At 38.1% G+C, this 22,971-nt stretch overlaps 1 protein-coding gene across 1 annotated transcript in view; it reads left to right on the top strand.

The window, feature by feature from the left end:
* Window positions 1–22,971, top strand: part of LOC127422014 (sodium/potassium-transporting ATPase subunit beta-3-like) — a 42,432-nt gene that overhangs the window by 5,465 nt on the left and 13,996 nt on the right. The window contains exon 2 of the mRNA XM_051665320.1: window positions 21,022–21,150. Coding sequence (XP_051521280.1) covers window positions 21,022–21,150 — 129 coding nt within the window. The remainder of the gene's footprint in view (window positions 1–21,021; window positions 21,151–22,971) is intronic.

Below are 22,971 nucleotides of genomic sequence, written 5' to 3'. Positions count from 1 at the left end.
AAAAAAATTATATTCTGTAATTATTTACTGACCCTGCTGTTAGTTTATGCTGTGGAACACAAATGGAGAAATTTTCTGCTGCTTTTTCCATACAACGACAGTTGGTAGACCACTTCACACATCTGTCAAGATCCAAAAAGCACTAAAGAGCGTGAAAGTAGTCTAAACGACTTGTGTGATATATAGGGCCCTATGAAATCCATTTTATTTAATTTTTTTCAAATTCCGTTTTTTTCCCCAAATTTCTGTATTCTCCATTTTCTTTCTTTCTGAATTGCGTGTTTTAAAATTACATTTGAACTTTGTAATCAAATGAACTTTTAGAACTTACATTAAATGAAAACAGAACAATTACTTTTCCACATACCATTGCATTATTGTTTATCAAATGAAGTGTTTCTATACAGATCCTCACAGCAGAATTCAAAACACATCGTTGGATTTATGTTTTGTTAAATATAGAGCTGCACAGCAGAGCATCACAGTATTAATGAAATTATTGATAGCACTCTTGCTTGTGAGATATTGCTTAAATATAATCAAATTAGAATTGATTTATTATTATTATCGTTACTACTACTACATTGAATATTACATTTCACTATATAAACTCAGCAAAAAAGAAACATCCTCTCACTTTCAACTGCTTTTAGTTTCAGCAAATTTAACATGTGTAAATATTTGTATGAACATAAAAAGATTCAACAACTAAGACATAAACTGAACAAGTTTCACAGACATGTGACTAACAGAAATGGAATAATATGTCCCTGAACAAAGGGGGGGTCAAAATCAAAGTAACAGTCAGTATCTGGTGTGGCCACCAGCTGCATTAAGTACTACAGTTCATCTCCTCCTCATGGACTGCACCAGATTTGCCAGTTCTTGCTGTGAGATGTGTGCCCCACGCTTCCAAGGCTCTTGCAAGTTCCCGGACATTTCTGGGGGGAATGGCCCTAGCCCTCACTCTCCGATCCAACAGGTCCCAGACGTGCTCAATGGGATTGAGATCCAGTCTCTTCGCTGGCCATGGCAGAACACTGACATTCCTGTCTTGCAGGAAATCACACACAGAATGAGCAGTATGGCTGGTGGCATTGTCATGCTGGAGGGTCATGTCAGGATGAGCCTGCAGGAGGGGTACCACATAAGGGAGGAGGATGTCTTCTCTGTAACGCACAGTGTTGAGATTGCCTGCAATGACAACAAGCTCAGTCTGATGATGCTGTGACACACCGCCCCAGACCATAACGGACCCTCCACCTCCAAATCGATCCAGCTCCAGAGTACAGGCCTCGGTGTAACGCTCATTCCTTCGATGATAAATGCGAGTCCGACCATCACCCCTGGTGAGACAAAACCGTGACTCGTCGGTGAAGAGCACTTTTTGCCAGTCCTGTCTGTTCCAGCGAAGGTGGGTTTGTGCCCATATGCAACGTTGTTGCCGGTGATGTCTAGTAAGGACCTGCCTTACAAAAGGCCTACAAGCCCTCATTCCAGCCTCTCTCATCCTATTGCAGACAGTGAGCACTGATGGAGGGATTGTGCATTCCTGGTGTAACTCGGGCAGTTGTTGTTGCCATCCTGTACCTGTCCCGCAGGTGTGATATTCAGATGTACAGGTGTTGCTACACGTGGTCTGCCACTGCGAGGATGATCAGCTGTCCTTCCTGTCTCCCTGTAGCGCTGTCTTAGGCATCTCACAGTACAGACATTGCAAAATATTGCCCTGGCCACATCTGCAGTCCTCATGCCTCCATGCAGCATGCCTAAGGCACATTCACGCAGATGAGCAGGGACCCTGGGCATCTTTCTTTTGGTGATTTTCAGAGTCAGTAGAAAGGTCTCTTTAGTGTCCTAAGTTTTTATAACTGTGACCATAATTGCCTACCGTCTGTAAGCTGTTAGTGTCTTAACGACCGTTAATTGTTTATGGTACATTGAACAAGCATGGAAAACATTGTTTAAACCTTTTACAATAAAGATCTGTAAAGTTATTTGGATTTTTACAAAATTATCTTTAAAATACAGTGTCCTGAAAAAGGGACATTTTTTTTGCTGAGTTTAGTAGTGATGTATTTCTTTCACAATTTCTTCAATTTCATGCATCTAGTTCAATTGAGCTTTTATTTTGGAGTGAAGCCCTTTCAGTTTCTGTTTATTTTTGATGGTAGCTTCCCACCTCTGGATGAGCAGTTCGCAATATGATTTAATATGCTTATTAAACCATGAAGGGCTGTGATTTAATTATTTATATATATATATATATATATATATATATATATATATATATATATATATATATATAATATTAGTCTGCATGTGCTGCGTACTTCGAGGTTAATGTAATCTGCTACACACAGAGCACCTGTGATGCAAATGATCAGACTATTTAGCCTTAAACGGGAACAGTCTGTTATCGGTGTATGAGCAGCCAGCTTCACACATTATTTTGAAGCCCGCAGCACATGCAGACTGTATATTTATTTAATCAAATCACAGCCTTTTGTGGTTTAATCATCACACTAGGTCATATCATTTTAATTGTATTATTTTTGCATTCATACATTAATTTTATCCCAAATATGTAAAATTCCTTGACATTCCACATTTTATAGTTAATTCCATTTTGATGACCGGATTCCATGATTCCATCCATGTTTTCTGCATCTCGGAAATCTTAGGGCTCTAGATATATTCCAAGTTTTCTGAAGACTTGTTTATAGCTTAATGTGAGGAACAGACAGAAATTTAGGTTATTCACTGAAAATCTTCCCCTCCATTACATTTCTCAAGTGTCATTCTAAATTCCACATGTTCGGGCTGGCTAGTCGTGTTCGATAACACAAGAACCAATGGCGTTTAGCATTAATAATGTCAAACTTGACTCTAAACACAAATGCGATTTCAGGGATTTGGCAGAGGGGAAGAGTAGCAGGGAATAACAACTAAATTTCCATGTATTCCAAACAAAAAGCTATCGAATGTCTTCAGAAGACTTGGAATATAGTGCACCAGTCGTTTGCACTACTTTTGGAGCTTCACTGCCATGGTCTATTGTTCTTGTTCAAAAGAGTTGCTTAAAGATTCTTCAAAATTCTCCTTTTGTGTTCTACAGAAAAAAATAACAGCGTACAGATTTGGAACAACATGAGGGTAAGTAAATAATCACAGATTTTTTTTGTATTTTTTTTTTTTTTTTTTTTGGTGGGGGTAGTGGTAACTATTCTTAAGTCTCTGTTTATTGAACTTATCCCCAACAACTGGCATGGATCCACTTTTCTCCTTTTGAATCCATTAGGAATTAGCTTTTTTGTTTTTCTTGTTTGAATAAATGATGTCAGAAACCCATCAGAGGGATCTCTATGGTATTTTTCTATGGTATGCTTTTCAAATTGTAGTATGTTAGAATAACTTTGATTTCAAATCTTTAAAACTCAATCTTTAAATTCAAATAAAGTTTAGTTCAATTGGACCATCATTGTCATTAGTCATGTTTGCTAAGGCAAGCATCACTATCACTATTGCCTAGAGCTGGGATTACGGATTTTTCAACATCCCTTAATTTACAGTAATTATTAAACTTTGGCGCATAACTCGTCCTGCACCTTTTATGCTATAGACATGACAGTTACCTCAAATTGTGTAGCTTGTCGAGTAGAGGTGTGCCAGTACTTTTCAAAGCTATAAATATGTAAAAAAATGGGTGAAGTCATTCCATAGACTTACATTGAAGGAGGGACCCGAGCCATATCTAGAGAACAGAATACCATAAAGACTTGTGGTTGGGCTTAGTAAGCAGCCACCCAGCACACACTAGTAACACCCAAGCAACCACTCAGAAAACCAACCGCATAGCAATACCCTAGCACTGGGCAAGCACCTCTCACATTTTCTTAAAAAATCTAATCTTTTATGCCAAGACTTATGCAAATATACAGCATTTACAGAGCTCCTAATGAGAAGAGAGATAGTGTAGCTGATGGTGTTACCACAAGCATGTGAATGAATTAACACTAGCCTGAGGGAATGGAGCTCTCTGTATTTTGCCTGGAGGAGGGATTCTGGCAGTGAGGAAAGTCATACTGGGAGTCTCAGCTGTTCTCAAGCTCTTCTTCCTCTCACCATTACTGGGTGTTCCATCACTGTTATTTCCCCTGTTCTGTAGAGCCAAGCTGTTCATGCCTGTTACTAGGGCTGGGTGATATATGACGATATATATCGTGGCGACGATATAAAGTGTACATCGCGATATGTAAATATCCATGTGCGAAGCGCGTACGCATCTATCAGTGGGTACACTTCACATGAGACTGAAACCAGGCTTGAGCAGGGAATAAATTGTGGCCGAAATTTTTTTGCGCGCGTTTGTTTAGAGGCAGATTCACTAAAGGAATTATGCAGATCAGGCAGCGCCGCAAACACGCCGTAAACTCGTTGCTGATTCTTTGCCATTCTAATTTTGCAGGCAAATTCTGAGCACTATATAGCGGATGTTGCAGCAGTCCACCATGATCTGACACACTCTACTGGAACACTGTGATCCAGATACCTGGATCATCTCTTTAACATGCCGAGGTGCGCTTGACTACTCCGCACATCTGTACTTCTCCACCATTTGATGAATTATTGCTGATATAATCAATTGAAAATGAAGTGGAGCTTGTTAAAACAGGTGCGACTGTGGTGTAGGTTCACAAAAGCTGACACAGATTAGAAAAATGTAATCTGCAAACTGTGTCGGTCAACGATAATCACTTGTGGTAATACAAACAATCTTTTTTACCACCTCAAATTGAAGCATGCTAAAGACTATTACGAAAGCCAAAAGATGCGCTCTGCATTAATTCTGTCCTTTTTTCTTTTTTCTTTTTATTTGCAAGAAGTGTTTATAAATATTTTTGAAATGTATTTTCTGCAAATATTTTTACTACAATTTTTATATTTTCTTTGTAACTTTGCTTAGAAGAGATCTTGAGTTTCTAGAGGAAAGTTCACAATAATATTTGTTAACAACATACCAGACTGAAATGTGGCATAATGTGAAATTGAGTTATATGGTAAGGTTGATTTAAAACCGAGTATTTATTTTATTTTTAACTTTGACTATTTGTCAAGTTCTAAATAAGGAGTAAATTATATAAGTAGTTTTCATTTAAGTAATTATTTCACTGACTAGATTTTCCAAAAACAGGCAATGCAATATGGTTATTTATTATGTTAACTGATTTGTATTGGTTTTCCAGAAAAAATTACTATATTGTGATATATATTGTTATAAGATTTTGGTCATATCGCCCACCCCTACCTGTTACACTTCCCCCAGTCTCATGGTTTGAGGTATCCCATGATTGCCTGTGATCACCATAATAGAGCGCATCTAACTAGCTGTACCAGAAGTCATCAAAAGTAAGAAGAAAATTCTAAAAGACATGTATCAGAAAAATCTGTCCTTTGAGCAATTAAGAAGCATATCTGTCGCTGGACCCTTTTTTAGTTTATGGACATGGTGTAAAGTATCAATGAAGGAAGTCTGAATTTTCCCACCTAATCAAACCTGACAGCTCTGAATGTAAAGTAATTGGTGTAGGCTTACTATAGTGAGTTTTAAACAGATTTTTTTTATGTACCAACTAAATTTTAAATGAGTTTGCACATTATCTGTACTAGCCTGAAAAATACTCTTCAAGCATGATTTGAGTTAAAGCAAAATGTATATCACTGTTGTCAGATTTTATTCCTGGTTCGAAAGATGTTATTGAAACCGAAGTTTTGGGGATCCCCATTAAAGCAGATATAAACTCTACTTGTACAAACTGGTTGCACTGAAAATTCAGGGACAGTAGGTCAAAAGTTTTTCAGCAAAAATTGGCCCATGCTTACTGTAGTTCGAACCATTGCCCACAGTAGCTGAAGTATTGATGAATGAATGGGCATATGTAAGCTCTGGTCTTGGGGTCAAATATCCACAGAGTGGAGCCCAAAGTGAGTTGTAATGAGAGTTGTTTTTAGTTGTAAATGATGTAATGCAGGAATGCATTTTTTTTAACTCTACCCCCAAACCCTAACCCTAAACCCAAATGACAGTGGAGTAAAATTGTAATCGTAGTGGGAAAATGCAACCTCCAAATCATGCTCAACACTGTTTGTGAACACAATTACTTCCTGGTTTCCATGGGACCAGAACCCATGCTGTGGGTTTTCAGAATAGGGATATTCAAATTATGAGTAAGATAAGATATGTGGAAGAGACTTTCATGTTTTGTTCTAGAACATAAATTACACACAGTCATACCTCAATTGTGGATTTTGAAGCCGTTGTGTCTTTTTAAAATTGCATGTTGCTAACCCCCCGCTAAATGAGGGCTACAGCAGTCGTCCATCTTGTAAAGCACGTCTCCCACTATCATGTTAGTTGCAGTCCTTTATAAGCATTGTGATAGCAACATGCTTTTTTTAAAAACACATTAGCTTCAAAATTAACATTTGAGGTATGACTGTGTGTAATTTATGTTCTAGAACAAAACATTAAAGTCAAGTAATTTTCACCACTTGCCTTATTTTACTCATAAATATAAACTGCAATTATGAAAACCCATAGGAAATTCCTGAGGAAACCCATGGCTCAAATGCAAATTATCTTCTAGGTTTTTGTTCCACAACATGAACAGCTCTGTTGCTTACATAGAGAATAGTTTGCATAGTTACCAAGATGGCCTTAAAGGACTTGACATGATGTTGACATTTTCGAAGGTCCAACGTATCGAAGGGCTTGTCCCTTATTTTTTAAATATACAATATCCTTTAGTTTGTCACAGACCAGGAAAAGCTTATAAATATGAATGAAGTTACAAATCTCCTATTATGATTTCATTGGGTCTGTTAAAGCAGTGTGAAATTTCTGCACCAATAGTGCCACTAAACAGAATTGCAAAAATAAACTTTTGTTTTTTAAAACAGCTTTCTGAATATGCTCCCCATCTGCCGTATCTTTCTTTTGCTTTTGGGTTGAAATATGTTAGATATGTTTTTGACGTTATAGGTACTTCATAAAGTAAAAAGGTTTTAGTACTGTTGTTAAATTGGTGATGAAACTGATGGTCTAAGTTCTACATAAAATAGTCATACAAATCCAGTGCAAGTCACCAAGACGCTATTCTGTCCTGCAATAAATCAAATGTTAGAGGGTACAGGCTATCTTTTCCATACAGTTTACATGTGTCTGTGTGTGAGTGTTTGCTCGTGCTGTATTTAATGGTGCTCTGCTTACAGAAAAACACACTTTAGGGAGGTGCTCACACATTGTGGGCTAAACTCTTGGGATGGTACCCTAAATTACACCCACAACACCCTCGGCTTGCACCCTGGTGTGACGGCACACACCCTCACCCCCTCTGACTCCCTGCAAAGAAGTATTTTTATCCCAGCATGCCTGTCCACAAGAGAAGGACAAGTATCTTGTTCTTTTGGTTGGGGGAGGGGGGGTTCTCAACAGCTGAGGGTACGTCCACATTAATCCGGAAACATTTGAAAACCGTGTTTTCGTTTTGAAAAGTGTTTTCCAGAAGTTTCTTATCCACACGGAAACATATGAAAACCCTTAACTCCCCTTACTGCGCATGCAAAAAAATTGCTATTCCATGTAAAGTCTGAAACGCAATTGTTCATGTGTTCTGTCACCGGAGAGCAATTCCAAGTAAACTTTCCATCACCTTTGAAGGAATGCGATGTGAAGGTTGTTTAAAGTAAAATATATCTTTACAGGGATGTCTCTGACCATCATTTTGAAAAGCTTGATTTTTGCCTCAGCTCCTCCTTTTCAACTTCAATGTAAATGCCCTCTGTTATGATTGGCTAACAACGTGCAGTCCCTCAAATTCAACCATTTTTGAAACTCAATCAGAAGAGAATAAACAAGCACCAAAACATTAGAAATGTAATTAGACGGTTTCTAATTAGACAATTAGAAATTCACGGTTTACACATAATGCACATCCAACACATTGCATCCGAATATATTGCACTATTCATCTCAAGCACAACTGTTAACACTCACACCCTGTCTACACCAGACGCTATAATCAATGATGCTGTCTACAATTGAAGCGTCTGTTGCAGTGCGTCACTCCAACAGTAAACAAGCAGGTGTCCCGTTCCATTTTGCGCTGCCGCTACTACTGCCAACAACAGTGTATGTATGTATATATATATATATATATATATATATATATATATATATATATATATATATATATATATTACACACACACACACACACCGATCAGCCACAATATTAAAACCACCTGCCTAATATCATGTAGGTCCCACTCATGCCACCAAAACAGCACTGACCCGCGAGGCATGGACTCCACAAGACCTCTGAAGGTGTCCTGTGGTATCTGGCACCAAGACATTAGCAGCAGATCCTGTAAGTTGCAAGGTGGGGCCTCCATGGATCGGACTTGTTGGTCCAGCACATCCCATAGTTGAGATCTGGGGCATTTGGAGGCCAAGTCAACACCTTGAACTCTTTGTCATGTTCCTCAAACTATTCCTGAACAGTTTTTTGCAGCATGGCAGGGCGCATGAAAAGTACCGTTTTTATGAAGGGGTGTATGTGGCCTGCAACAAACTTTAGGTAGGTGGTACATGTCAAAGTAACATCCACATGAATGCCAGGACCCAAGGTTTCCCAGCAGAACATTGCTCAGAGCATCACACTGCCTCCACCGGCCTACCTTCTTCCCATAGTGCATCCTGCTGCCATCTCTTCCCCAGGTAAACGACGCACACGCACCTGGCCATCCACATGATCTAAAAGAAAACATTATTCATCAGACCAGGACACCTTCTATTTTGCTCCATGGTCCAGTTCTGATGCTCAAGTGCCCATTGTAGGCATTTTTGGCAGTGGACAGGGGTCAGCATGGGCACTCTGATCGGTCTGTGGCTTGGAAGCCCCATACGCAGCAAGCTGCGATGCACTGTGTGTTCTGACACATTTCTCTCATGGCCAGCATTAAGTTTTTCAGCAGTTTGTGCTACAGTAGCTCTTCTGTGGGATCAGACCAGACGGGCTAGCCTTTGCTCCCCACGTGCATCAATGAGCCTTGGGCGCCCATGACCCTGTCGCCGATTCACCGGTTGTCCTTCCTCGGACCACTTTTGGTAAAAACTAACCACTGCATACCGGGAACACACCACAAGACTTGCCGTTTGGAGATGCTCTGACTCAGTCTTCTAGCCATCACAATTTGGCTCTTGTCAGAGTCTCTCAGATTCTTACGCTTGCCCATTTTTCCTGGTTCCAACACATGAAATTCAAGAACTGACTGTTCACTTGCTGCCTAATATATCCCACCCCTTGACAGGAGCCATTGTAACAAGATAATCAATGTTATTGAATTCACCTGTCAGTGGTTTTAATGTTGTGGCTGATCGGTGTGTGTGTGTATATATATATATATATATATATATATATATATATATATATATATATATATATATATATATATATATATACACATATATATATATATATATATATATATATATATATATACACACATATATATATATATATATATATATATACACACATATATTAAAGCTGTCAAAATTTATGTGTTAAAGAATGCGAGCAATAACATTTTACGCGTTAATTTTTCTTAAGCGCGATTAACGCATTACCATTAATAAAGCATAAACCAGCAAAAACAACGGTGGGACTTGTGTGGAACCTTTGCGATGTGTCTGCCTGGAGTGATTACACTGACGCGCACACCACAAAACACAGCAGCAGTAATGGGGAAAGGACCTCTTGACAATATTTGTATGTAAAATACAAGCCCAGATGGGACTTGTGACCGAAAGCAAGTACTTTGCAGCCTATGTAAGGTGCATTTTAATTACCATAGAACCAGGTCAAGTCTTAACTATCATGAAAATGCAGAATGAACGGTTTCTGGGAACTGTTTCTGAAAATCTGTAAATGAAGACAGTGATTAAATGGTCAATTACACATGGCATACATGCTGTCTTAGGAGCATGTAAAACAAAGATTTTATTCAAATTTTAAATAAATTATACACCGAAGCGAGCAACTGACTTGTCTTTTATTGGTTCCAATGAGTAGACCTACACAGACATTTATAAATGACACTTTTCAGGATTAGTTAATTGTGGCAGCTGTAATTGTAATCTAAAAAATTGTCACCATAATTATCATTGTGCCTCAATCCGTTTCGCAATTAAACACCCCGGCATTATATCTTTAAAGCATCCTTTATTAAAGTTCAAATAATAAGGAAGCAGGTTATGAAAATAAACTCTGAAACTGGCATTTCTCTGTGTAGTCAGCGCCACATCTATGAGTTGCGTGATGTGACCGGGGAAGAGATTGAATCTTCTCCCGGCTGACGCACACTCTGGCACAGGGACGCTTGTCACTCGCACGCATTTGCTGCAGCTAGATTAGTGAATCATAATATATGTCACGTTCACTGTGTGTATCTTATCATGAAGAAAATCGTAGATTCAAGCTTTATTAAGAAGAGAATGTTAGGTTTTTGTGAGTTAAAGATGGATTGAAATGAACAAAGATGAGAGAGTGTAGTCTTAGCCAATTATACACTGGAACAAAATATGTTTTTGATTAGTCTTTTTTGGCTTGTTTTCCAAAATAATATCTAAAACTCCTTTAAAACAATGTACATTTACTTAAGGAGCTGTACTGCAGAAGAAAAAAATTCATTTGGAATGCCAAATTCCCTATGCACTTTTAAATCCTCGTGGTCGCGTAGTGATTCGCCTCAATCCGGGTGGCGGAGGACGAATCCCAGCTGCCTCCGTGTCTGAGACCGCCAACCCGTGCATCTTATCACATGGCTTGAGTGCGTTGCCACGGAGACATAGCACGTGTGGAGGCTTCACGCCATCCAACGCGGCATCCACGACCAACTCGCCACGCGCCCCACCGAGAACGAACCACATTATAGCGACCACCCTCCCTAGCAACCAGGCCAATTTGGTTGCTTAGGAGACCTGGTTGGAGTTACTCAGCACGCCCTGGGATTAGAGAACTAGCGAACTCCAGGGGTGGTAGCCAGCATCTTTTACCACTGAGCTACCCAGGCCCCTGTTATCGGAGAATGTTGAATACAATATTTAATCAGGGCTCGACATTAACGCTTGTCCGGGACAAGTGGATTTTTAAAGGGTCAAGTGAAAGAAGTTTACTTGCCCGACCGGACAAGCAGAATGATTAAAACGTCAATAACAAAAAAAATAACTGCCTATATTTGTGATAGGCTAGGCCTGTGTCACTTATTAGAAAGTTAATATTCTTATTCTGCTGTTGAAAGTAATCCAGAGCATGTAATTTTATAATTCGCTAGTGATCTAGTAATAGCTGCGCCATGTTTGATTTACAGGCGGTGTATGTGTGTGTGCTGAACGTGTGTGTGTATTGAAAATGCTCGCGCTAATGCACACCTGAATGGTCAAATACATTTCAAAATAAGTATAAATGTAAACTAATAGACCTGCTGCCATCTAGTGTAGTGTGTCATTATAATAATCAAACAACCATAACAGGAAAACGAGAAAACAATCACTGCTCTTGACTGGGTAACTTTAGTAGCTTTAAAAAGTATTAATGTACTATAATCATACAGTGAAGACCAGAAGTAGTTTTCTGTTGCATTTCATTCTGAATGTTTACTTGAATACTTGACAGCCTACTGCTGTTAAAAACTTTTAAAGCTGTTTAAAAAGCACTGAATATTCTTAATTTGTATTTTTTGTTCTATTATTTTTAATCTATTTCCATTCATTGCTGTTTTTTATTGTTATTTTATTACTGACTGTTTACTAGTCTTGAATAATTACCTAAGAACTTGAAACCATTCTTCCATAATTAATATATTAGTTAGTGTTGTTATTTGTTGTGGGTTTGAAGCTGGTATTGAGAATCATCAAATTTTACTACCGACTGCTGAAATTTTAGTACTGTGATAATGTACAGTTAAAGTCAGACGTTTACATACACTTAGGTTGAAGTCATTAAAACTCTTTTTTTTTAACCACTCCATAGATGTCATATTAGCAAACTATAGTTTTGGCAGGTCGTTTAGGACATCTACTTTGTGCATGACACGAGTAATTTTTCCAACAATTGTTTACAGACAGATTGTTTCACATTTAACTGACTATATCACAATTCCAGTGGGTCAGAAGTTTACATACACTAAGTTAACTGTGCCTTTAAGCAGCTTGGAAAATTACGTCAAGCCTTTAGGAAATTAGCCAATTAGCTTCTGATAGGCTAATTGGAGTCAATTGGAGGTGTAACTGTGGATGTATTTTAAGGCCTACCTTCAAACTCAGTGCCTCTTTGCTTGACATCATGGGAAAATCAAAAGAAATCAGCCAAGACCTCAGAAAAAAAAAAAACTGTGGACCTCCACAAGTTTGGTTCATCTTTGGGAGCAATTTCCAAACGCCTGAAGGTACCACGTTCATCTGTACAAACAATAGTACGCAAGTATAAATACCATGGGACTATGCAGCCATCATACCGCTCAGGAAGGAGACGCATTCTGTCTCCTAGAGATGAAAGTAGTTTGGTGTGAAAAGTGCAAATGAATACCAGAACAACAGCAAAGGACCTTGTGAAGATGCTGGAGGAAACAGGTAGACAAGTATCTATAGCCACAGTAAAACGAGTACTATATCAACATAACCTGAAAGGCTGCTCAGCAAGGAAGAAGCCAATGCTCCCAAAACCACCATAAAAAAGCCAGACTACAGTTTGCAAGTGCACATGGGGACAAAGATCTTACTTTTTGGAGAAATGTCCTCTAGTCTGATGAAACAAAAATTGAACTGTTTGGCCATAATGACCATAATGATGTTCTGTCTGAAAGAATGCGCCAGAATTCCAGCAGCTTATTGTGAGAAGCTTGTGGCAGGCTACCCAAAATGTTTGACCCAAGTTAAACAATTTAAAAGCAATGCTACCAGATACTAACAAAGTGTATGTAAACTTCTGACCCACCTGGGAAAGTGATGAAAGAAATAAAAGCTGAAAAAAATCATTCTCTCTACTATTATTTTGACATTTCACATTCTTTTTTTTCTCTCCCCTTTTCTCCCCAATCTGGAATGCCCAATTCCCAATGTGCTCTAAGTCCTTGTGGTGGCATAGTGACTTGCCTCAATCCAGGTGGCGGAGGACAAATCTCAGTTGCCTCCGCATCTGAGACCGTCAATCCATGCATCTTATCACGTGGCTTGTTAAGCACGTTACCGCAGAGACATAGCACGTGTGGAGGCTTCACGCTATTCTCCGCGGCATCCACGCGCCCCACTGAGAGCGAGAACCACATTATAGCGACCACGAGGAGGTTACCCCTTGTGACTTTATCCTCCCTAGCAACCGAGCCAATTTGGTTGCTTAGGAGACCTGGCTGGAGTCACTCAGCACGCCCTGGATGTGAACTAGTCATTTGTCTTTACTCGCTGAGCTACCCAGGCCCCCATGACATTTCACATTCTTAAAATTAAAGTAGTGATCCTAACTGACTTAAAACAGGGAATGTTTTCTACGATTAAATGTCAGGAATTGTGAAAAACTGAGTTTAAATGTATTTAGCTAAGGTGTATGTAAACTTCTGACTTCAACTGTATAGCCTTTCATTTACATGGTAGATCTTGCGGCAATAACATGATGAAAAAGTAGACCTCATTCCATAGAAGTGTGAGCACCCCTGCTGTAAATGATGGCGATGGAGTCTTTCCTTTATTTGACTACCATACCTAACATAAAATAATTATCATATGACAATAGCCTCCTCCCTATTGCAGTTTACATTTCAAATTCAAGGAAATCCACAGTTAAAAAGACAAGTTTTTTAAAAGTTCAATAAATGCATGATGTTTCCAAAGTTAATGAGTAATCATGTTAAATAATTGTGATATCAGTATTGACCAAAATAATCGTGATTATGGTTTTTGCCATAATCAAGCAGCCCTAGGTTGAAGTTCAGTTTAAGACTTAATAGTACATGGCATCCTAGCTGCCTATTGGGATAATGTCTGCCAAATGGTTCAGTTAATAACTGTCATAACCCCAACCTTTGAAAGTTGCCAAAGACTCTTTATATCTCATAGTAGTGTACAAATGTTTTATCTCACAGGAAATATGAGTATTGGTGTTTGCTAAGGCACACATCACTAAAATAAAATCGCTCTTAATTGGGGTTTGTTCAGATCCCTTATCCTAAGTATTAAACTTTGGTGCTTAACTCGTAACACACTATTTGTGCTTCGAATGATACCTCAAACATCATGTGGCTTACTTTGGAGGGGTGTGCTTTTACTATTTGTTTTTAACTGATCAGACATTTTTGACTGTCAGATGATAAACCGGGCAAATCCAGTCTTTGAATGCCAGTGATTCAGGCTCTGTTTGCTTTTTGTCCCTGCAAAAAGTGTTAGACTTGTGAGTGGGCTCTTTTAACATAGTAAGCAACCACAGAACACCTTCGCAACAACCAGGCAACCATATCCACAGTTTTCTTTAGCAACAACTGGGCTGATTCTTATTGCCGCTGGACAGTTTTCTGGTTCCGGTCTCCATAAGAAGCAATGTAAAAACTTCTGGAAGGAGCAATACAGATGGTGAACAACCATTTTAAGTGTTAGATGGAGAAAAATTAGTTCAGCCTCAACTTGTGCAACTATGAAGCCACATGTTTTTATTTTATTTTTTATTTTTTATTGGCAATTTTTTACAAATTTACTACAGTAAACATCACATTATCACGTAAAAATATACGCCATTGCAAGTGATAACACGGGAGACTTGAAAATGAAAACTGGCTTCCGTTATGAACCATGAAACACTTCAGCGTTCAGGAAAAAGGTGGATAGCAGTGTGCTAAAAACACTCAGAACACTAGATTACTATCTAGTTTACTATGTTATTCTGGCTAGGTCAATTTAGTAGGCTGAAATATTAATATTTTATTCTTTTTATGGGTGATTAATTTATGGCTACTGACATTGCCAATCTTCAGAATGATTTTACACACACACGTTGGTACGGCTATCCTTCTGAGGACTCTCCATAGACAATGATTTTTATACTGTATGAACTATAGATTCTATCCCCTAACACCACCCCTAAACCTAACCCTCATGTATGTTTTTTTTCTTTATTTCTTTATTTTTTTTCTTTAAGCGATTTGAATTATGGGGACACCAGAAATGTCCTCAAACCACATTTATGCATTATACCCTTGTAATTACCAGTTTGTAACCTAAAACAATTTCCTCAAACCACCCAAACCCACCCACACACACACACACACACACACAGAAGCTGTGTGTGTGCGCGCGCACACTCATCTTCCAAGGCCAGTGATGTGCCATCACTAAATTGTCCTCCCCCAGATGCTATTTATAGTAGAGTCTACCTCAGAGACATCGGCAAAGAAGAAATGCATCTGTAATTAAACCAAGCCTCTCTCACGCTTTTATACACACTGTCCTTTCCGTTCCCCTTTTACCTTTTTCTCTTGCTATTTAAATTGCTTTCTTCTGCATTTCTGCAAATGTATTTTCATTTTCCCTTACTGCAGACCTTGTCTTGATTTTTGTCTTTGACCCACATAAGGCCATATTTTTTGAGCATGGTACTACCAAGATTTTTGGATATGTACTATGCTAATATCATGATATTCCTTGAAGTACTTGGAGTACCATGTAAATACCATGGAATATATCAGCCATGATGGTATTACCATCTGATGCCAACACTGTACTTTTTGTAATTGTTTGTGTCTACAGAAGGTTTTTGGGTCCTCTCTCTCTCTCTCTATATATATATATATATCACCTGATTCAGCACCGGCCATGCACCATCACGGCCTGGCCACGCCCCCCTCCTCTTCACAAAGTATTTTTGTCTTTTTCCAGTAAAAACATCCTTATAACAAGATACAATTAATTGAGATGCAAAATGACAAACACACACACAAAAAACCTATTTGCCAGTGGTATTGAAAAATAAACTTAATTCAAAAGGGAAAACAAGCTTTTTCCTTTTCAAATTTTTCTTACACCATTAGCAAATTGTTTTTTTTATAATAATAATATATAAAAAATATTATATTATATTAATTAAATTATTAGATTCATCTAAAACAAGACTTTATATCTTACATCATTTTACTAATTATGATGTTTTAAGGATATTTAGATTTTTTTTGTTTTGTTTTTTTTACTGGAAAACAACTGAGGTTATTTTTATTTAGCAGTCATTATAAAACATGCTGCAGTTGACCAATCAGAATCAAGTATTCCAGATTAGAGAGCCATGTAATAAGTCTGGATGGCATAAGCCATCCCTCAGAACTGAAGTTTAGTCATTACTCAAATGGAGTGTTAGCCTTTGCATGGGGGGGTGTCTTGGGTATGTCAACAATCCAGTTAGCTTGATACATTTAAAATCTACCTGTACTAAATGTTACCGCCCCTTGTTTTTATTTTTTATATTTTATTTTTTATTTCCACCTGTTGGGAGCGAGTAGAAATGTTTGGCCTTCATCCAAAACATTCAGCTGTTACATTCCTCATTTTACTATTCCACCTCCCCCCTCATTCTCCCTTCTGTTGTACTGTTGTACTGCTAGTTTTATGACCCACAAGCCAAATTAATACAGTTGCAAACTAATTAATTTATTAGTTTGCCCCCCCAAGACAGTAAGGATTTACAGAGGTAAGCTTTTCTGATGACCCAGAATTTTTAAACTTTACATCTATATCAGTTGAGTGACACATTCAAAGTCATAGTGTGAATATATAACCTAATATTTCTAAATAGTAAGATTTTTTTTTAAATACAGCCATGTCATAATTATTCAACCCCTATTGCATGTAGCTGTTTCTTAAACATGTAAGGCTACACAAGTAATTGTTTTAAAACAAAATTAAGTCATCAATCTGCAATGGCACTTATTTAAGTTTAGCGTTGTAAGCAAAAATGTATTTCTATGCAAAAAATGCAATTAAAAATAAAATGTCTCAAAAGCTAATAGAGGAGATTATTTCATTCCCCAAGAAAGGTCATGGCTAAAAGTACATTTCCAAGGTACTTCAATTTCCAATAGGCAAAGTTGGCAGCACCATTCTTAAATTTTTTAAATATGGTACAACAGCAACCTTCTTGGGGTGTGGAAGAAAGCAAAACTTCACCAAGGGAAATGTTGACATGAATATTCAAGAAGTAATTAGGAAAGATCTGTGGAGTCCTGGAAGAAGGTTTTATAGACGTATGACACTAAACTGAAAATGCGTTTTAGACCCATGGGTCAGCAGTACGTCTGGAGTAAGATGACAAGGTGATGACAAGAACGACACCATCCCTACAGTCAAGCATGTAGGGGGGTCAGTCCTGTTATGGGGGTGTTTTGCAGCTGCAGGAAACGGCTATCCTGACTATGTGACTGACACCATGGATTCTTTCAGGTATCAGGCCATTTTGGCATGAAAAATGTGATACTTTCAGTGTGTAAATTGAAGCTCGGTGATCACTGGACTTTCCAGCAAGACAGTAACACCAAGGATACATCCAAGTTGTCCAAAATCTGGTTCAGGGATAGGTCGTGGAATGTCCTTAAATGGCCCTTTCAGTCCATCATTAAAATCCTATTGCAAACCTTTGTTTGGATATCATAGAAGCAGTGGCAGCACAGAAACCAAAGAATGTCAATGAGCTGGAAGCTTTTGCTCATGAGAAATGTGTAAAAATTCTGAATAACCTGAAACATTTATTTGCTGTTATTAAGGATAAAGGATGCTCCACAAATGATTGACTTTGGGGGTTGAATATTTTTGACATGACATTTGTGGATACCATTGTGATTTATTTTAAAATTTGGGTAAACTGAACTCTTTGTTCTCAAAATCACTCAAATGTGTATTAAAAACTTACTTTGACTGTTTACTGAGGTTTTAGTTGATGTGTTTTAATTCACATCACCAGAATGTATTGCTGGTCAGGGGGGTTGAATAATTTTGACCGCAACTGTATGTGAACCACCGGATCAACACAAAACTGCCCAAGAACTGTAACACTATAGACGTGACAAGCCTCACGAATATATGTGTGTGTGTGTGTGTGTGTATGTATGTATGTATGTATGTATGTATGTGTGTATATATATATATATATATATATATATATATATATATATATATATATATATAATACACACATACATATGTACATACAGTACTGTGCAAAAAGTTTAGGCACTTGTGAAAAATGTTGCATAGTGAGGATGTCTTCAAAAATAATGACATAGTTTTCATTTATCAATTAACGTCATACAAAGTCCAGTAAACATAAAAAGGCTAAATCAATATTTGGTGTGATCACCTTTGCCTTTAAACAGCACCAATTCTCCTAGGTACACCTGGACACAGTTTTTCTTGGTTGTTGGCAGATTGAATGTTCCAAGCTTCTTGGAGAATTTGCCACAGTTCTATCTATTTAGGCTGTCACAGTTGCTTCTGTCTCTTCATGTAATCTCAGACTGACACAATGTTCAGTGGGGGGCTTTGTGGGGTTCATGACATCTGTTGCAGGGCTCCCTGTTCTTCTATTCTAATCTTTTCTGTTTTGCAAAAGTAATGTTTGGGAGTCTAACATTTATATTTCCTATTGACACACTAAAGCTGAAGATATAAATAACCACCTTAAGATAAATGCTTTTGTGAAACATCTTATGTGCCTAAGACATTTGCACAGTACTGTGTGTGTGTGTGTGTGTGTGTATATATATATATATATATATATATATATATATATATATATATATATGATAAAATATCATTTAAAATGACTCGGTGAAATTAAAATGAGAGTTTTGTGGCTTTTAGTCCATGTATGTTAAGCTTTGTACGCCTAACAGTTGACAAAATAAACTTAAAGAAAATATGCACATTTAAAATGAACATTCTCTTGCGGAAAAATTTACCAAAAAAGCTTGTGACTCATCTTGCACTACATATATTTGTGTCCCTCCTCCAAATATTACCTGCAACCACAGTGTTTCCCCTAGGATTTTTTTCAGCAGCGGTGCTGCTGTGTCCACGAGCCTGCAAGGCCGGACCCGTATTTACGCACGTCGGTGGAGTAATAGCTTAAAATTACCGTAGAATCATTATAGATGGGTTATTCATATTCGACTTGTCATGTTTGTTTATTATTAACTGGGAGCTTTTGACACTTGAAGTGCTCAGAAAATCACTTTCACTATTTTTATTAAACATAAACACAAATAGAAAATATAAACCTATCTAACAGAACATACGTCACCACAGGGCTCCAGACTAACATATGGGTGCCACCAGGTTCTACAGATGTTGGCACCAGCACCTGATTTGGTAGCAACAGTGGAAAAATAAACATTTTTTTGTCTTTAATTTAAAAAAATAATTAATGATAGAAACTAATAAAAATAGTGGCATTATTATATATTTTATATTATTTTGTTGCTGAAATGCACATACAGTAAGACAGTATAGCACTGATTTTGACTTGATGCAACAGTAACATCTGTAAAATTTTATTTATACATGGGCTAAATTTAAATATTCCGTTTCTGATCCTACTGAAGTACAGTCATCTCTTTTAATTTCTGAAAGCCAGTTATTGTTCTAGAACAGATTTTACACCAAAGAAAAACTGATTGCTTGCTCCATAATAATTATGAAAAGTTGCCATAGTTCCTCCATTAGTGTCCATAATTTTAAGTGATAATTGTAACTAGATCACAGGTAGTCACTGGTAAAACCAAGCATGGCTCCTCACTATGATAGTAAGTCAATTCAACAAAATAAACTATGGCATTTTTGTTATAACTGACAAACTATACATTTAGAAACTATAAAAACAAAATAGAAACTTTCTGAAACTGACATAATTGTAACAGAAATTAATTATTTAGGAACACTAAGTGTTACTATAGTAAATCCAAGGTACAATTTTGTTAGGGTGGTGATGTGTATTGCACAGCCTTATAATTTATGTTCTGGTCAGTGTTGTTTATAATGGTGTGCTGTTAAATATGGTTTAAACTCATTAAATCACCAAGGCATGAGACAGTAAGGGTTTTCATAGGGTTTTTTCATAGCCAAATTCAAATGAGTTTCGGTCCATGCTTCTCACAGCGCTGTTTATAATGATTTGCGCTGCGTGGGTGAGACTGCTCTGCGCTCGCTCTGCTCTGTTCATTGAGCTGGCTAATAATTGATCCGGGTAGTGGCTAGTGCTATTACATTCCGTTTTTTACATACGAAACAGAAACAGACATGTCGTGCATAATCAACGAGAATTTGCAAACTCTGTAGTCACAGAGTTGTGGTGTCCTCTTTAAAAAAAAAAAAAAAAAAAGAAAACTCACCCGGGGGAAAATTATTGCAAGATGCGACCATTTAGTCGCAGTCTGGAGCCCTATATTTCTGCTGCCTTTGCCAAAGAAGTCATCAGAGTAAAACACTTTTCGTTAGAAGAGGTATCGTGTCGGGTCTCCTGCTTCTCTGTTGTGTATGTGTACGCAGTCATGAACAGCCTTTGATGGGCTGCTATACTATGACGTCACTGTGAATACGTGCGTGTATATGGTGGGGTCCCTTTCTCCATACAGGTGTCCCATTTAACTGCATGCAGTATAATTCAGCAGTGGTGCAGTGCCGCTCCTGAATGCATATAGGGGAAACACTGAACCAACTAGCAATAGCAAGTAGCAAATTATGGTTTATGGATGTGACCAATTAAAGCTTGTTGGCTATTTACAAAAAGGGACGAGCCCGTCGATGTATCCCGTTCAGCTTCCTGTTTCAATAGGAAAAATGTCAACACAGGAAAGAAATCTGTGCTCGTTAAGCAATTTTGTCCATTCAGCCTGGATGTCTTTTTTTTTTTTTTTTTTTGTCACTCTCTCTCTGCAGCTCTTATTTTCCTCTTCTATCTGGTGTTCTATGGTTTCCTGGCTGGAATGTTCACTCTCACCATGTGGGTGATGCTACAGACGCTGGATGATCACACCCCCAGATACAGGGACCGAGTGGCCAATCCAGGTAACAATCCCAGACTCCAACACTTTGTCACAAATCATGATGTAAAATTTTTATGCACTGAAGACTAAAGACAACCTAAAGTGATGGATCTGTGGTGGGCACCATAACATGACCAGTCGATGATTTGTGTGGCAGTGCACTATTACGAACATAGAAGTTAGTGCACCTTTAAATAATTTCTCATGAACTTTCAAGATTTTTATTAGTATGATGCTGTGAAGTATTTATTAGTGTGAATGTAAATGTGACTTTTTTAATTCAAGTTTATAATTGGAAGATGTAAAGTAAAATGCCAGACTCCTTTGGCCAATTCCAGCCTAAAACATAAGTCTACTTGGACATACAACACACTTTCATTTCAATCTGTTTAGGCAGAACATCTTTTATCACAACAAGCCTTTGCTCTGGAACATTTTGCAATGCGTATTTCTGCAAATCTACCACAGTATTTGACAAAAAAAATTCTCACTAGCAAATTTTCAACATTTTTCTCATGGGTCTAAAAGTCTGAGACCAACATCTAATTTAAAAAAAAAACTAAAACAAAAAACAACCAGGAAATAAACAAAGCATCTGGATTTTGAACCATTTAACAAAGAAAGAAATTATCAAAGAAATTAAATGATACAGAATAGGTCACGTGAACGGCGAGCTCTGCGACCTTTGCTAGTTTTAATACCGTTTATGACATAAACCGGTGAGATTCGATACACTCTGTTCCATAACTGTTCTAGGAGGACAATATGTCAAAGAATTCAAAATCCTCGGGCTCTGGAGACATTAAAAGACACTTACGTGCTCAAACTGACGCTCCCGAGTAGGCCCCGAGCCCGGGAGTCCATTTAGTTGGGGAAATGTGACGGGAGATGTTGAACATGTCGGCAATGCTGACGAAGGTCGTTGCTGACTTGGAGGATCTTGCTGTGATACATTGATTGATCACTGCCATGGAGGCAAAATTTACTGATGTGGTCACAAGAGTGGGGGATGTTGAGAAACGGATCGATTATCTGGAGTCATCGGATAGGGATTTATATGCTTATCCGCTAGCAACCAAGGTGGATTTGGAGCGTGTCTAGGAGAGGAGGGATGGGATATGGTGGTATTCCTGAATGGGCTCTTTCCGAGTCTGCTCGAAATAGCAGGCCATAAGCTGGAAATCGAGCGAGCTCACAGGGTTCTGGCTCGGCGATCCACTGAGGGAGACAGGCCCCAATCAATTCTGGCCAAATTTCTGAGATCATCTGATAAAGATCTTGTGTTACGCGAGGCGAGGAGTAAAGGAAGGCTTTCTTGGAAGAACCACAGCATTTTCTTGTTTCCAGACTTTGCAAACTCAACGAGAGAAACGTGATCAATTCAAGGAATGCAAGAAACATTTACATCAACAGAAGATCGCTTTTGCACTGATATTCCCAGCCAAATTGAGATAGATGCTAAGGATGGCCGTAAAACTTTCACATGCCCACAGCAAGGGATGTTCTTCATAAAGTCAATGGAGCAAGTCACTTTGTGGTACTCACGTTGCAGCTGAATGGACCGGCTCGCTGAACATTTGCTTGACTGTTTGAAGATTCTGCACGCTCTTTTTGTGCTGGTTCCACCTAGCTGCTGGAGTTTATTTTGTAGAATAATACACCTTTAGGACAGTTTTATGGATGAAGCTACACGCTCTTTGTGTTTATTCTGCCAATTGGCTGGAGTTTGTTTTATAGGTTATCTTTTGCTGTGTAATTCTGTCTCACAAAAGTTGTATAGAAGGGGCTTGAGCAATCCGATGGCAAAGTTGTCGCGGGGGTTCTTGTAGGCATACATGGACTG

This window comes from Myxocyprinus asiaticus, chromosome 31 (assembly GCF_019703515.2).
Source record: "Myxocyprinus asiaticus isolate MX2 ecotype Aquarium Trade chromosome 31, UBuf_Myxa_2, whole genome shotgun sequence".
Taxonomy (NCBI): domain Eukaryota; kingdom Metazoa; phylum Chordata; class Actinopteri; order Cypriniformes; family Catostomidae; genus Myxocyprinus; species Myxocyprinus asiaticus.
Note: the sequence above shows the minus strand (reverse complement) of the source record. Positions and strands in the feature narration are given on the sequence as shown.